This window comes from Dromiciops gliroides, chromosome 4 (genome assembly GCF_019393635.1).
Source record: "Dromiciops gliroides isolate mDroGli1 chromosome 4, mDroGli1.pri, whole genome shotgun sequence".
Taxonomy (NCBI): Eukaryota; Metazoa; Chordata; class Mammalia; order Microbiotheria; family Microbiotheriidae; genus Dromiciops; species Dromiciops gliroides.
In genome coordinates, this window is record NC_057864.1 from 396,257,342 (window position 1) to 396,275,376 (window position 18,035).

Here is an 18,035-nt window from a genome sequence, read left to right on the forward strand (position 1 = left end):
AATTTTCTAACTTATAGTTATTTTGTGTATATTTTCATTCCCCACCCACTCTTATTCCCAAGACCACATGTTTCTGGAAGACATGGGCCGTGTAATTCACTTGTATATGTGCAGTGCTTTACCTTTGTGCTTTTTTGTTTGTTTTTTGCAGGGCTATGGGGGTTAAGTGACTTGCCCAGGGTCACACAGCTAGTAAGTGTCGAGTGTCTGAGGCTGGATTTGAACTCAGGTACTCCTGAATCCAGGGCCCGTGCTTTATCCACTGCACCACCTAGCTGCCCCCTAGTGCTTTACCTTTAATACATAGCTATTGGATTGAATTGAAATAGTATAAAATTAAATATACTCCCTCACTAAGCAATTAAAAGCAAATTTTCAAGAAATCTTGCTCTAAAGAATACTTCAAAGTATCCTCTTCAGATGAATCTCCTTTAAGATATTTCCCATATGATGGCATTCTACAGAAGGTCTGGAGTTGAGAGTGGTTATAACTGAGAAGATGGTGATTATATATAATGAACTATTGATGTGAATTTGCATTCTGCTATCTCTTGTAATACTATCCATTACTAAAATGAAATGAGACTATCCATTCCTTGAAATGATTGGTAAAAAGAAGTGCCCTAGACTGTAGTAACTACTTCTTTTTTTTTTTTTTTTTTTTTTTTTTTTTAGTGAGGCAATTGGGGTTAAGTGACTTGCCCAGGGTCACACAGCTAGGAAGTGTTAAGTGTCTGAGGCTGGATTTGAACTCAGGTCCTCCTGACTCCAGGACCAGTGCTCTATCCACTGTACCACCTAGCTGCCCCTACTACTTTTTACTAAGCTTTAAATAACTGGCATGTCAGGCAAACAGCCAGTGGATATTTTCAGAAAGGGTATATGCCTATTCTCAAGGCTTATGAGAGGTCTTTTTTTTCCTCCACAGAAGAATGATTTCTATAAGGAATCTCACTTCAAATCAGATTACTTTTATGTTCACAATTTACACCCCACAATGGGCAGCCTTGGAGACAGATTTGTTGAAGATAGGAAAAAATAGCTAAAAATGAGATTATAAGTTCTACTGCCTTAACACTACTGTTGGTTCTATTCAGATCTGGAGGCCTCAGGAGTGATCTTTGGCCATAGTGCTTTTGAGACCACTAGACTATCCCTAAAGATGTCAGAATGGGTACTGCAAATCCATTCTCCTCCTTCTTCAAAGAAATTAAGAAGCTGAATGTGAAACTTTGCATATACTGGTGGACTCAGTTGTTATGTTGGTTAGTTTTACTGAGTATTTTTTCTCTTCTCACACTTTAAGGGAAGACTCGGTGGGGGGGGGGAGGCACATTTGAGGAAAAGGGGAAGGGATATATTTGGAAGCAAAGGTAATTTAAAATTAAAAGTAAGGGAAAAATATAAAAAGCAAAATAATTGGAGGTGAAAACCTGGAAACGTTTGGTTGTGTACTGCCCTTGGAGCAGATTTGATTTTCATTACATCCACAAAAAAAACAAAACAAAACAGTACTGGCTATTTCTTTTAATTAACCCTTTCAGGGAAGCTACTTAATTTCTCTGTTGGACCTCAAGATTTTTCCTTTCTATAATAAGGCATAATAACTAATTCAACCTTCCTTGGAGATAATTTATTAAGTTGTTCTTTTGTTCAAAGTAAAACTAGAGTAGACTAGATTATGATGCAGTTGGGATAATGTTTTATACTCTTTAGATAACCTGACTTTTTGTTAGGGATACTGGGAAAGTGTTTTCTTCCACTCAGTAGTGTTCTTCTTGGAACACTATTATTGGCTCTGCCCCCCCCCCCCAAGACCAGGCATTATTAGTTAAACTGGAATTAAATTACTTATTTGGTAATGCAGACTCCTCATGTTTCCTATACAAAAAGAGCTATTTTATGTATATTTTACATGAAGTATAGATAATACAACCAATGGATAATCTAAATTTAATTAAATATTTGGCTTTGGAATACAGAAATATACAGAAACCAGAGATGCTTACTTTTTATTGCCTAGATTGATCATCTGTTGTTGTTTTTCTAGAGTTGAACCATTCTTAAAGGTAACATGGCATTTATCTAGTCATCTGTACAGTACCTTTTATAGTTTTCCAAAGGTGAGAAGTAGAAGCAGTATGCTTTTTCTATTGAAATGCTTCCCGGAGTACTAATATCATGAAAATGTGTTGAGGTTCAAATATATATACACATACAGAGAGTCTCAAAATTTGGAAGGAACCTGAGAGGAATCTAGCTTAACCTTTACCAGAACAAGAACTCCCTATAGCCCTGGAAAATGACCACCCAGATTCCAGATGATGATCCACTGAGAAATCCATTCCACCTATGATTAGTTCTAATTGTTATGGAGTTTTCCACTACACATTTGCATTTCTCTATCTACTAGACTAGTTGCCTCATCAAGAAAGCCAATGGCCCATTCTTTTTTTTTCTGAACATTAAAATTTTATTTCTTTAAAGTAATAAACATTTTTATTTATAGTTTTAGGTTCCAGTTTTTATCCCTCCTTCCCTCTCTCCTCTCTTCCTCCCTCAGGCAGTAAACAATCAGATATGAGTTATACATGTATGATTATGTAAAACATTACCATATCAGTCACTTTTATAAGAAAACTTGAATAAAAGAAAAAAATAAAAGAAAAACAGCATGCTTTAGTCTGTGTTCCATTAATATCAGTTCTTTCTTTGGAGGTGGATGGTAAGTTTCATCAGTATTCCTTTGGGATTGTCTTGGATCATTGTATTGTTGAGAATAATTGTCATTCACAGTTATTCATCAAACAAGTATTACTGTATCTATGCACAACATTCTCTTGCTTCTGCTCACTTCAGTTCATACAAGTATTTCCAGGCCTTTCTGAAATCATTCTGCTTGTCATTTCTTAGAGCACAATAATATTCCATCACCATTATATACCACAGCTTGTTTAGCCATTCCCCAATTGATGGACATTCCTTTGATTTCCACTTCTTAGCCACCACAAAAAGAGCTGCTATAAATATTTTTTGTACAAATAAGTCTTGTTCTCTTTTGGGGGATGTCTTTGGGATATAAACCTAGCAGTGATATTGCTGGATCAGAGGGTATATACAATTCCAATGGCCCATTCTTGATAAAGCCATGTTGGCTCTTAGTAATTGCTTTATTCCTTTCTAAATGGTCCTCAATCCACCCCTTTAATAATACATCGAAAAAGTTCATAAGGAATTTGGGTAATGCTTACCAGCCCATTGTTTAAAGGCTATACCATGTTACCTTTTGGGGGGTGGAGGGTTGGGAAAACATTTGCCTATCTCCAGCCCTATCTCACCTCCATTTCTTATTCAGTGGTTCAGTAAATATAGCTGCTATTCCTTTCAATCCCTGGAAGGTGGTTCATTCAGAACTGGTAACTTGAACACATTTCAGGGCAGCTCGGCAAACTCTTTTACCATATTTAATTTAAATATAACCACAATTTTAGCCAGATAGTTTGAGAGATATAAAAGGATATGTATTATAATAGATACCATGACAGATGGATGTGTTCATGGGAAAAGAATGTTGACTCTTCATTATCACAAACATCTTCAAGTTGTCATCAAGGAGGGTCTCCGGAGCTCTGGAGTTCTGAGCTACAGTGGGCTAAGCTAATTGACTGTCCATACCAAATTTGGCATCCATCTAGTTAGCTGCAAGGTGTGGGATGGAGAGGGAGCCACCAAGTCATCAAAGGAAGTCATTAAATTGTCCAAGGAGGAAATAGAATAGAAAAAAGTTCCTATGCCAGTCATTAATGGAAAAGATCCTCAGCACTTCCAACCTGCGCAAGATGGGAAGATTGTCTTTTTTTTTTAAAAAAAGTTGTAGTTAGGTTGTCAGCTTCCTAAATGACTTCTTTTTTTCCTGAGGCTGTCTTGCTCCATTTTAAATGATGAATACATGATTATGGGTATAATATGATGTTGTAGGGAGAATGTTAAACTCAGAAGGGACTTAGAATCCCACCTCAAACCTTTACTAGCTGTGACCTTGGACAAGTTCCTTAACGTCTGAAAGGCATGATTTTCCATATATATAATTGGGGGTAATAGTAGCACCTACCTCACAGAAATTGTTCTAGAGGTTTCACATGAGATAATGTCAAAAAAGATTTTCAAATACTGAAGTGTTACACTCCTGCCAGCTATTACCATTACCACTGCCAATGCTGCCACCACCAGCCATTACCACCACTGTTATCTTAATTATTTTTTTTCCAGAAACATTGCTATAATGTTTTCTAAACTTAAAAAAAAAATCAGTTAAGCATTCTTTTGGTTGGAAATATTTTTTAAGCCTGAAGTAGAACAAGTGGATTCCTTATAGCAGAATAGAATTCATGGTACCCAGTACCCCTAAATGGGTAGCAACACCATAAACTAAAATATAGCCATCAGATGCAAACTGACTTCAACATCTAACAAGGTAAAGAAGGATTCCTGTAAAGCTATAATATTTCACAAAACAGCCACAAAAATATAGTGTTTCAATGGTTCCACTCATTATGTAATATACTCTTCTTTCAATTAATTTGGGGGGGGGGGGTTAAAAGTTATAGAGAATATAAAAAGCTTCAAATTGTGATCTCTAGAATATGAGCAAAACAAATTAAAAAAAAACCTTGTTATTTCCAAGAGAAAGAGGTTTTCTTTATTCAATCTAAAAGGAGGCTGTCATGACAATTTTCAGATTGAAAAGTAATTGCACATATTCAAGGTTAGGAAGAGTCACATTAGTGACTCAGAGCTTGGTTTGCTAAACAACAACCCTATCCAAGTTGAGCAGAGAATCTGAGAGAAGAGGCTTAGTTACACTAAACAGTTTTGTTTTCCTACTTAAGAAATTACTTTGGACTCCCTCCAAATGGAGACATTTGTAGCTATAATGTGAGAAAATTGAATTTGTATTCATATGTAGATTTTTAAAGAAGGAAGTTGCCACTTAGAGCTAAGTATGAGATTCTATGTATAAATAGGTTCTTGTTATTGTTAGTAAGATTTGCTGTAGAATAACTTTTAAAACTGAAAACTTTTTGTGAATATCCCAATTTTTCAACAAGGATTTTTTAAAAGGCTGGATTGTTTTAACTTATATATGTGTGTATGTACATTATGTACATATATGTCTCTATATGATATTTGTTTTGAGCTCTCTTAGAAGAAAAGCCATATATGAACCTAAAATTTTTAATGTTTCCTATTATACAGGAAAGCAGATAATTGAAACAAGTACTTGGCCATATCCAAATGAAAATTTAATTAAAAAAAAACATACTTGAAGATTGTAGTTCCCTTTCTTATGTACATACACATAATTAGGCCATTTAAGTTTCTTGTGTAAGTCTGGCACTTAGATCCTGAACATCTGGCTTTTTGCTTTTAAAGAAGTACTTTATACGGGAGGGAGGTATAAGTCATGAGTCATGAGCTTTTCAAATAGTCATGGGTCCTTTTCAAATAGTCATGGGTCCTACAGTCCTGCGAAGAATTAATATCAAATGGACACGTGACTAATGAATGAAAATGGACATAGTACTCTCTTACTCTGTACACAGAAGGCATTTAATAAATGCTGGATGGTGTGGGTAAAATTGTTGGTGCCACACGAAACCAGAAGCAGAACCCAAACACAATGCCATAAATTTAGGAACAAATAAGGGTATATTGAGTTAGCCAGCAAGGGAATCAATCCCCATGCCGTCCACAGGAACCAAAAGGACAAAGCTTATATAGGTTTCAGTTTAGGCAGGAGATGAATTGGGTATGGGGTACCTCAGGATTGGACAGGCCTGTTGCTGGGGGCTAGTAACAAAAAAAAAGTTTTTCTTTAGGTTTGCTATCTCTTGTAACCCTGTCCTAACAGATAGTACTGTCCTTGCTGTTTTGGCAGTAAGGAAGGTCACATGACAGGGCCAGGGGTGGGTGGGTGGGGCTGCATACAAACAGGGTCAGGGGCAAGATAGAAAGGAACTATAGACAAAATAGATTTGCTTTAGCTTTCTCTGCTACCCATAAAGGTCTCCCCCTCAAGGTTTATCTCAGTACCCATTGGCACTAAGGGAGTAGAGTATTTCATCATAATATCACATTTCAAGGTTTAAAAACTCTGTTCCCTGCAGCAACTTCATGAGGTAAGATTTTTCTAGAATTATCATCTCCATTTTGTTGATGAGAAAACTGAGAGTTGGGTAAAGTGACGTGCCCAAGTCTGTACTTCTTGTAAGACTCAGCCTCAGTTCTTTTCCAAGTCTTTCTTGATTTCTGATAGAGTTCCTTTCCATATGCCATCCTGGTCTTGATTAGGAAGTAGCTTTGGAGTAGTGTCCTGGTATAAAGTGTCCCTAAACTGCTTTTAAGAAGCCCTGTAGACAGATCCCTGGAAATGCCTCAGAAGTTCTAGGCATCCCTCACTCAGCTCTCTCTTATAATCCTGGGCTTTTCTGACCAAGCACTTCAGTATCTTTCCACATTGTAGTCAATACACCTTGCCTCTATCCCATCCATGAGAAATGAAGAGATAAGGTAACATTATTTTTACTGTAAAAGATCACAATGGCTGATTCTTTAAAAAAAAATTCCCCTATTGTTTCATTTGATCTTTATAGAACAACTTATGAGATGGGTAGGTCAAATATTGTTATACCCATTTCACAGATGAATAAACTAAAGCCTTGGGAAGTTAAGTCAGTTGCCTAAGATATTACAGTTAGTTGGTGGAAAAATTGGGACTAAACAACTTTTTCAGCTAGGCTGCTTGATGGAAAAACGTATTTCCCTTTCTGATCATGTATCCTATTCAATTCAGGCTCATAAAATAATAGGATTTAGAGTTAAAAGAGAACTTAAAATTCCTCTAGGTCAACCTACTCATTTTATAGATGAGGTAACTGAGACCTAGAGAGATTAAGTGATTTTTTCAAAAGTCATGCATAATTTATATACATAAATACACAATCTTCCCTAAATTAAGTTCCTTTAAATATCTTACCCAGATGCACCTGCATTTATCCTTAAACTTTTCAGAAGTTGTATACTGCCTTGTGTTCAGTAAGAACTGATACTTCTTAATGTATTCCAGATGGCAAACTGTCATAGAGTGGCTTCTTTTTTGGCCCATACATTCCCAACATACAACACGAAATCCTGAAACTTTTTCTAGAACCTAAACCAACCAAAGTTTTGATTGTTTTGAAGTTTTATTTCTACCTTTGACTTGTCATACCCTAAAAAGTACATTTTCTATGTGTGTGTATGTGTGTGTGTGTGAGAGAGAGTTTGTGTATCTCTGCTAATATAATTTTGTAAATTAACCTAGTGCAAATGGTTCTTAAAATGAAAATCTAATTTTACAAAATGGCAAGATGTTTTCTTTTTCAAATCTCGCTATTTTAACACTGTATTGTGAGGTGTGATTTTTGACATCCAGTGTGGCAAAGCTGTAATCTAACCAGAGCTATTTAACTTATGCTGCATTTTGTCAGATCCTATTTTATGCAGTATATGTAATGCTTAATATAGATTCTGCAGCCCTGAATCTGTCATTGTTGAGGATTGCATGTAAAATTGTCATGTATAAGTTTATGATGCCATACCCTTTGTAAGGAATTAAAATGAATGAGTCTTTGCATATTGGTAGACTGTATATTCCTTGAGTTCAGGGGCTTTGCTGTTTTTGTCTTTGTCCACTGTCCAGGGTTATTTCAGTTTTTTCCATTGCTATGTTGTTGTTTGTCCTTCATTTTTGAAGAGGACCAGTGACATCATGGGTGATTGTGAATTGGATTTAAGTGAGTCAGAGTTGCACAAAGATGTCAGCCTCACTCTGTCTTCCAGAGTCATTGAAGTCCACTGGCAAAGCAAAAGTCAAGAGGACTGGTGATGGCCGGGGATCCAGTGGGTGACCTTGGTGTCTTTGATGTCTTACCAACCTCTACGTGTTCCACAGCACCTGTTTCAGTGCCTTCATGGCCTTTGGAACAAATTGTTCTCATCTATTCATTCCCCCAAGGGGTGTCTTAACATGCTTGGCATAGATATCCCTCCATCTCACCAGCCCTTGGTTACCTTCAACCTGGGTTAACCTGTCTGATGAAATGGTTTACCAGAGTATGGCCACTGAACAGGCTACAGCTTCTTGGAGTCACAGGTGAGAGGTGGGTGAATCAGGTAGACACCAAAGGTGGATGAGCAGCCCTCACACCAGAGGTGTGTCTATCTGTAACCCTGGCCACCTTGCACAGTATGACCTTGGTTATGAGAAGAGGCTGATGAGAGGAAGGCTAACTCAGTGCAAATCCATGACCAATACTGGAGGAGCCACATGGAACATACACATTGTGCTGCGAGTGGAGTCACCACCAGTGTCTTATATACAGAGGATGCCAGCATTGTTCATTGTAGTATTTATTTTTACTAGATATAATAGGACAGAATATCAGTAAATAGTACATATCATAGGAAACAGCCATAAAGTATCTTTCTATCAGGGCAGCAGCCTAATTGAAACAGTGCCCAGCTATGACAAAAAGACCTGCATAGCATTTCCTTATGATAGCATCTGAGAAAGAGCACATGCAGAGCACCTGAATCTAATGAGCAACTAGCACGATGTTACAAAGTGGTTCCACATGACACTGAAACCCTTGGGATGTTTAGGTGAATGTCTGGTCATGATAACCTAACAATGAACTCCTCTCAGAGCTCTTAGCTGGGCATCCCACTTGGGCATTTCACCTTCTCAAGAATGTCCTGCACCTGCTTTCACTCTTCCTGCCATGTTCATCTTCAGACAAGTATGGCCAAGAACTGGGCTTTCCAAGCTGTTATGATGAGAGCTAAAATCAAGGCCAATGGGTTTCCTCTTTATTGAAACTGGAACTTTCAGTGCAAGGATGGAGACTCATTACTTCCCCATTCAACAACAGTTTAGGTCCTTCACCTCCAAGCTTCCAAGGGCAGCAGCTATTCTGTGCCTCTGTCAGTATCCCTGTGGAGCTCTGCATGTGGTACATGATTCAGTGAGAACCATTGCTTCTCAAATGAATTTGCTGAATTAGAAGCATATTATTTTATGTTGAATTTCTTTAGCTGAATCTTTGATTGATGTTTTAACTTTGGAACCAAAATGAATGTTCAAACCTTTTTAAAGGTTGAACATTTTATGACTGTATATGATGTTCCTACAATCACAGGTATTACATTTTTCGACTTATTTCTCATTACTTACATGCCTACACACACACACACACACACACACAATCAAACCGGCCTTCTTGCCATTCTCAATACATAGCATTTTATTCCTCAACTCCATGACTTTGCACAGTTTTTACCCTATGCAGGGAATTCTCCCTTCTCCTCTGTATTTCTTGGTATTCCTGGCTCCACTCAAGACCTCACTCAAGTGCTGAGTTTTATGTGAGGCCATTTATAATTCCATAATTGCTACTGTTTCCCATCCCCCACTTGCTGAAATAATTTTGTTTATATTTCTGTACAAGTCTCTCATAGTAGAATATATTCTCCTTCATGGAAGCAACTATCATTCTTCCTCCAGGGCCTATCCCATTTGTTGTCATTGTTGTTGTTGTTGAGTCATTTTCTTTTGGTTGTGTCTGATTTTTGTCAACCCATTTGGGGTTTTCTTGGCAAAGATACTGGAGTGACTTGCCATTTCTTACTGCTCCAGCTCATTTTACAGATGAGGAAATTGAAGCAAAAAGTTTTAAGTGACTTTGCTCAGGATCAGACAACTAATAAGTATTTGAGGCCAGTAAGAACTCAGGAATATGAGTCTTCCTGTCTCGATGCCAAGCACTTTATCCACTGTGCCACCTAGCTGTCCCCAACACATAATAGATGCTTAATAAATACTTGCTGAGGGGCAGGTAGGTGGTGCAGTGGATAAAGAAGCACCAGCCCTGGATCCAGGAAGACCTGAGTTCAAATTTGACCTCAGGCACTTGACACTTTCTAGCTATGTGACCCAGAGCAAGTCACTTAACCTTCATTACCTGGCAGAAACAAACAAACAAACACTTGCTGAATTGAATTACAGATTTGGACTCTGTGCATTTGAAGAATACACCTCAGCTTAGTTGTGCTCTGGGAGTCAGACAATTCTTTTTGTTGTTTCATATACGTAAATATACATACAAATTATTGCCTCAAAACCTTTGCTGATACTAGAGCCCCATTTTAAATACCCCAATTCTACTTAGTCCAAAGTATTATTTTCATTCTCAAAATGCCTATTAACATTTTGGTCTTCCACCAGTCTTGGGCTTGTGACATTATAACTGTCTTTTATTGTATTGAAATTGTTTTGAATATATGGTGTACCTCCTTTATTAGATTTTAAGGTCTTTGAGGTCAGGGTCTGTGTCATTTACCTCTTTTATACCCACCATGATACTAACTCAGTACTAGGCACACTGTAGATGATTAATTTTATTAATGCTTATATTGAGTTGAAGGGTTGATTTTAAGATTTTTACATTGAAGAAACTGCAACCAGAGAGAGTATGTACTTGGGAGCTAATGTATATCCATCTTGAGATGTTTTTCTTTGAAGATGTTTTACCTTTGTCTTTCCATGTTTATGTGGGAAGCACATCCTTAGGATCCTAAGGTCAAACAACATCCTTCAGAACTTTGTTTTTCCTTTCCGTTTTGCAGAGTCAGCAAACAACATGTTTGTTTCTGGTAGTTTCTTTTTTTAAGTACAAAAGAAAATAATCAAAGCTGAGATTCTGTCTTTACTTTAAGAAAGAACGGGTGAATACAATAATGGAAGAGGAAAGGGGAAAAAAAACATTAAAGTGAGTGCTGTATAATTATAATGACCACTCTTGGTTCCAAAGAAGAGATATGAGAATATACTTTCCTCCCTTTTTTGCAGAAGTAGAGGACTAGGAATTGGGAAAAGAACAGCACTGTCAGACTTGGTGGATGTGTTAAGGTTTTCTTGTTGAATTGCTTTTTTTTCATCTTGAAGGGGATGGCTTTTGGGGTGGCAAAAGGGAGGAGTGACATACTGGGAAATTAGGGTGATAGAAGAACCAAAGGTATTGATTAGAAGAAAAATTAAGTGGAGTTATGTTAGGCACAACAGAAAACTGAAGAAAAGAGGCAAATGTTGCTTCAAAGTCAGAAAATAATTTAAAATTGAATAAGTGATGTGTGCTAGCACAGAAGTTTCAAGGAATACAATTGCAGTGTACTCTGAAGCAGGCCCTCAAAGGCCCTGGCATTCTAGGTAGGAAAGTTCTCAGCCAAAGGGGCAGGGATATGCAGATGAATTTGCTGTGCTCTCAGGGGACTGTGTCACAATGCGCTGCACTGAGCTCCAAACCTCCTCTCTGTGCCTTGCTGGGACTACCTCTTGATGCCTAATAAACAAGACCATGGAGCTAGGCATTTGGGTGCTGAGAAGGGATCCAGGCATTTGGGTGCTGAGAAGGGATCCAGGCATTTGGGTGCGCAGAAGAGATCCAGGCATTTGGGTGCGTAGAAGTTCCCCAAGTTAAGAAGCCAAACAGGCCCCACCACCCAGCAGCCCACCCTCACTGTCCCCAAGAGTTCTAAGGCTCTTGTCACATGGGAGCTTTTAGACTCAAGTCCAGCTTGCCTATGTGGAAACAGTTATTTTTATCAAGAGCCTTCTACCTGCCAAGCCTTGGGGGATGCAAGTACAGAGAACAAAGCAATCTCTCCTAACAAGGAGCTTCCATGCACATATACACCATACAGCATAAACGTAAAGTGAATACCACTGCACAAAATTGTTATATTTTTGGTTGAGAAAAGCTTAATGCAGAAGGATGATGTTTGAGCTGCATTTGAAAGAAAGAGAGGCACTCTATGAGGTAGAGGTAAGGAAGGAATGTACTCCAAGCATATGGGAAGGCCATTTCAAAGAGAAATACACACACATGCATATGTATATACACATAAAATATATACTGTATGTATATATGTATGCACAAATATATCTTTATCCCCCTAGTGGCAATAGGAAAATTCTGGAATTAGCCGAGTAGGTTAGATCTACCTGTGTGCAGATCTACCCTTATGGACAATTATTTTGGCAGTGCTCTATAGGATAGATTGGAATGATGACAGGCTTGATGCAGGGAGACCAATTAGAAGGTAGTTGCAATGATTTAGGTGACAGGTCACAGCGAGGAGGGGCCGAACTAAGGTGCAAGCTCTTTGAGTAGAGATAAGTGATCAGATGTAAGAGATGTGGTGGAGCAAGGACGAGATATATCAACTGATGAGACATGTGGGGCCAGGCAGAATGAGGAGTCAAGAATTATGAATGTGGGAAGCCAATTAGGCTTTAACTTTGATTAAATCATTCCTAGGATATGTACAGAATGGTCCCACTTTTTTTTCTTACTTGTGTTTGGATATAGGTGAAATACAAAATGTGCTTGTCTCTTTAGCTGTTTAGAGATCTGTTAAGTACTTGTTCTCAGGGGACTGATTTATGGCAAATATAGCACATCTACTCCATCTTCCACTCCAGCCCATCTCTCTCCTCTGTAGTTTTAATGCTAAGATGGGCCATTAAGGAAGGACACAATGTAAACATTCTATGGTGATGTAGGGGATGTTACCATTTGACATCAGTGATGGGCAGATCTACCAATCCTGTCTTTTCCACTGGCTAGCTGTATAAACATGAAATCACTTGACCTCCAGATCTGTTTCCTAAGGACAATGATGCTTGTATAACCCAAATCAGTGCCCTTTTGGAGAAAATGCTTGGTAAGTAATGTGAGCTCTCATGTCAGATAATTTTTTCTTGTGAAGGAGTCTTCTGGAAAACTGTGAACATTTTTGTTTTATGTCTTTAGTGGATAGAGGTGATAATGGAGAGAAAAATTTCATTTTTTCCCTTTCTCATAATTCCTCAGAGTGCTGAACAAATCGCTGCACTGTGTGGAAGCTTTAACGAGGCCCAGCCAAACTCAGACGGCATGGAAGGACCCAAGGAGGCTCAGGAACCACCCCCGAGGCCGCTGGCTCGGCACCTGTCTGATGCAGATCGACTGAGGAAAGTTATCCAGGAACTCATGGACACAGAGAAGTCTTATGTCAAGGTAACAGAAAATAAACCCTTGGGAGCATGGGCTTGTGTGCTTGTGAGGCCTGTAATTTGGCAGGTGTACCCAGAAAAGATGTGTGCCCTAAATCACTAAATATATGCCTCTTGCTTAAGACTATGAGAAATCAAGAAAAGGGAAAGATCAGAGATGAAAAAGAGGCACCATAACTCTGAGGGAAAAAAGTTTGATTCATGTCTCTCTAGGTTTCCAAGGTAATTTTAAAAAATCAAACCATGGGAACAGATATACTAGACTATGTTTTGCAATCAGTAGCAATGGAGACACCGATGTTGGTTTAGTGAGGTTTACCTGATAGTGGGCAGTTAGCAAACTTTTAGTACAAAGAAATTTACTGATACTGTTCAATTCAATTCAGTTTCATTCCACCAGCATTTATAAAGTACCTACTATTGTACCAGGCACTGAGCTAGGTGCTAATAAGAAAAGATGAAAAGGAAATAGTCTTCAAAAAGCTGACATTCTACTGGTAGACTCCAGAGCTCAAGATACTACTTGCAGCACCTACACAGAAGAGCCTAAGCTTGGGTGCGTTGGAGAAAATGTGGAAATAGTTTTAAACCTAAGCAGGGGGTGGAGGGTGGGGATATAGATGCTGAACAAGTGCCAGAAGAATATAATCATGTACAAAGCATCTGAGAAGTCTCCCAGTAGGTCCTCATTTGAAGGAATATCCCCAGCAGCCTGGGGACATTGGTGCTGGGGTGCTATTTTCAGGGCTTTCCATTTTCAGATTGTTGGAGGTCGTGTGGCACAGTGACCTTGGACCAGAGGAGGTCGAGTCACTACACCTCTGTGGGCCCCAATTTCCTCATTTGTAAATCAAGAAAGTTGAGTCTGGAGATCTTCAGGGTTCTTTCTCCCTCTAACATTCTCACACTTTGTTATTTAACTGATTCTTGTCACATTTGCCATTACTCTCTTTTTTCCCCTCCCTTCCTTCCCCTACCCAAAACAACAGAACTTGAAATTGTATCTTCTCTTAGTGTTAGTTTTATTGGTTATCAATCCTGGTTTTGGTCCAAAGAAATGATTGACATGTATCCCAGGGGAATGTTCCCATTGCAGTTCTTCAGTCTCTGGGGAAACAAAAGGCCTGGATGACCATTTGTCTTTCTTGCAGTAAAACTAATTGGCCTAGAGCTCACATTTTACATCACATTATTACTCCTATGGATCAGTGATTGTGGAGAGAGAGTGAGCAGTTCTTTAGCACTCAGGGAGTGCAAGCTTGCTTTCCCAATTCATTGCCTGTATCCACTTGCTGCTGCTTCTTTTCATCCCGGTGTCTCAGCTATCAGGTGCTATTGAGGGAGGCTTAAGAGTCTTCTAGTTTCATAGGACTGCAAGGTCAACGTGAATCAGTAGCATAATGGGCGTTGGGGGGCGGGGGACAGAAAGCTAATGAAATTGTAGACTACATTAATAGAAACATACTGTCCACATTGAGAGAGGTTATAGTGTCCAGTCCTGGTCGGACCACACCCGGAGTTTTGGGTCCATTTTGAGGCACTATATTAAGGTCCTTGAGAAACTAAAATAGAGCAAACAGGTTGCTGAGTGGTATACTCAAAAATAAGTCAGTGGAGTAATAGTAGAAGGAATGGGGAAGACAATCTGGAGGAAAAAGGATTTGGGCATCCATCTTGAAATATTTAAAGGGTTTTCATATTGGAAGTCATATTCTACTTGGCCTTGGATGGTAGAAAATGCTTAGAAGCTACCAGGAGACACATTTGGCTCAAGACAAGTTGCTAATAATCAGAGCTGTCCGAAAGGGAAATGAGCTGCTTCAAAAGCAGACTAGAAATCTGCTTCAGGCAGGGTTGGTTGTCTGCTTGTCTGGGATGTAGTTGGGGGGAATTCTTGGTTTGAGTAGGGCTGATCCAGATGACCTCTGAACCCTAGTACAACTCTGATTCCATAAGTAGGGCTGTGGAGTTCAGATTTCACATATCGGAAAAAGGCAAAGGTCTAAGAATTTGAGTAAATTGCTCAAGAGTCCCTTCTGAAGTGATTGGTGAATCTGAAAATGGATCCCAAGGCTCTTCATTTGTGACGACTAGGTGACACTGGTGTTCTAATGTCCATGCTTCAACAAATTTAATCCAGTAAGCATTCATAAATAGCTGTCATGTTATGCTGGCTAAGGGAGATAGAAAAATGAAGCCTGAGCCAATTGTTTCACTAAACAGCAAAGGAGACATTGAGTATCCTGAAGTGTGATGCTGCATAACAAGGGGGACCAATACAAAGGGATTCAGCCTCCCCCTCTGACTGCAAGACATTCTACCAAGTGTCCCAAGGCTCTTCCACAGCCCAGCCCTGGCACCTCTGCATGGTGGATCTTAATTACTCTTCCTGAGAAACACCCTTTGTGAAAAGGCCCCTTCCCTCTTTTCTGGCAAAATACCAAACCACCTGGTGCCCCGTGTGATTTGCACCCCACTCCCCGAGTGCTTTTGGTGTCTTTCTTGGTGCTGATGTTTAAAGTGGAGATTTAGTTGTTGATGGGGCTATGTCCCAGCATGCTCCTTATGATTTTGATCAGTTCTGCCCTTGTCAGAATCATGACCCATAACTTTCCCATGTCACCTTTCTCCAGAGCATCCCACACTAGAATCTACTCTAGCAGCTCTGAGATATGAGCATGCGAAGGAGGTGAATTAATAGAGTGGAATACAGCCAATCATATGAAGGAAAGTGAATGAGAATGAAAAGAGAAAGAATCCTATGGGAAAGAAGAGGGAAAGACTGAAATAGTGTTAGGGTACATTATGAACTGAAATTCATTTCAATCTAAAGTTATTAGTAAGGTTAGTGGTTTATACTAATGTTCAATGTTTCTGGTGAAACATTTAATAGTGAATGATAAAGGAAGGTTATAAATTACAGAGAAGATGCTGCCCTGCATTAGTAGAGGGAGTTGTCTTACCTGTAAGTTCCTTGTGTTGATGAAATCACAAGTCTCATCCTTAGAAGGGATTATCTTCTTCTCTATTATATTTAACCTACAATTAAACCCGAGTTCAAATGCTGCCTCAGCCATTTACTAGCTGTGTGACCCTGAGCAAACAAATTAAACTCTCACAACCTCCATTTCCTCATCTAAAAAAATTGAATAATATGACACCTTCCTCACAGTACTGTTGTAAGAAGAAAATGGGATGGCACATATAAAGTGCTTTGCACACCTTAAGGTATTATATAAATGCTATCACACACCACCATATAGTCACAAAACATTTTAGATACAGCATCTAATTTGATTGCCCATCGATGACTCTAGGAGGTAGGTCATGCAGGTGGTGCCACCTCTATTTTATAGAAGGAGAAACAGACTTAAGTACCTTGTCTAAGCTCACACAGCGTGTAGACTCCTAAGATGCTAGAGTTAGAATAAGCCTCAGAGATCAGCCAGTCCCCTTTCTGTTAGATGAGAAAAAAGAGGAGGAGGTGTCAGCACTGGGACCTAGATGGTTGACTCCAAGTTCATTATTATTTTGCTACATTATATGAGACCTCATTCTAGTCTGGCCTCTACCTCTCATTATTACATTGGGCAAGTCCCTAAGGTTTTCTGGGGCCATCATTTCCTCATCAGTGTTGAAAAAATGGAGCAGGGTATGTGTGTGTGTGTGTGTGTGTGTGTGTGTGTGTGTGTGTGTGTGTGTGTGTGTGTGTGCAAAAGAGAGGCAGAGAGAGAAATGCACCCATAGAGAGCGAGCCTGAGGGACCCTTTGGATAAAGCATGGAAATATGCCAGAGACTGTTGTTATAGTTCTAACAGTCATTTCACCTCACTTAGCCTCAATTTCTTCATATGTAAAATAAGGAAGTTAGACTAGATCAGGGATTCTTAACCTTTTTTGAGTCATCAGTCTCTTTGGCAATTGGGTGAAGCTTATGGGCTCCTCAGAATAATGTTTTCAAGTGAGTAAAACAGAAAGATATAGAATTACAAAGGAAACTGAATATATTAAATTATAGTTATCAAAATATTTTTCAAAACTTCATGGAACCCAAGTTAAGAACTCCTGGTCTAGATGCCTCCTGAGATCATCTGAAGTAAAATGTGGTTTCCACCCTTCCAGCTCTAACATTATTAGAATGGATCATTGCAGCTAAAGAATTCATCTCTTGTGGCCAATGTGATATTGATGAGCCTCACCTTCCTTAGCTAGCTGAGTTCTCAGGGTGTAGATGTGCTATTCATTTATAAATAAATTTAATGAGAAACAAAAGATTCATTCCAATATTGAATTGTCATGATCTTGCTTTCCTTTTATTTCAAACAGAGCCCTTACATGAAGTGCTTCAACTTATCTGCACTGTTAGGCCACTTGTGTGAAGTTTCAAATGGTAGATAATCTAAAACGCTTTCCCCCTTGACTTTGGAGATTTTATTTCTGTTTGGATATTGATGTCTCCAGTGTTTGGGGCACTTATTATATATTTTCTAAAAAATGAAACTACATTGTTAACCACATTTTCCAGCTTCCCCATTCTTTCCACTTCCCCATCCCCTATGTTGGGCCTCAGTCAATTCTCACTGATGCAAAGGGCAGCATAAAGCAGAGCTGGGCTCTTGGAGAAAATAATGGTTAATTTAGACTAATGATTCTTAACCTTTTTTGTTTCAAGAACCCATTTGGCAGTCTGGAGAAGCCTATAGACCCCTTCTCAGAATAGTGTTTTTAAATGCATAAAAGAAAATACATAGGTATGTAGGAAGGAAGGAAAGGAGAAAATAAACATTTATTAAGTACCTACTATGTTCTTAGCACTGTGTTAAATGCTTTACAGATACCTAGTTTGATCCTCAGATTGACGCTGGGATGTAGGTGAGAAAAT

The 18,035-nt window shown here is 38.9% G+C and overlaps 1 protein-coding gene across 5 annotated transcripts in view; it reads left to right on the forward strand.

Annotated features, from left to right (window-relative positions):
- The window catches only part of TIAM2 (TIAM Rac1 associated GEF 2), a 297,053-nt gene that overhangs the window by 254,681 nt on the left and 24,337 nt on the right, over positions 1-18,035 (forward strand). For all 5 annotated transcript variants that reach the window (XM_044001912.1, XM_044001913.1, XM_044001911.1 and 2 more), the window contains one exon: positions 12,972-13,157. In XM_044001912.1, the coding sequence (XP_043857847.1) occupies positions 12,972-13,157 (186 nt within the window). The remainder of the gene's footprint in view (positions 1-12,971; positions 13,158-18,035) is intronic.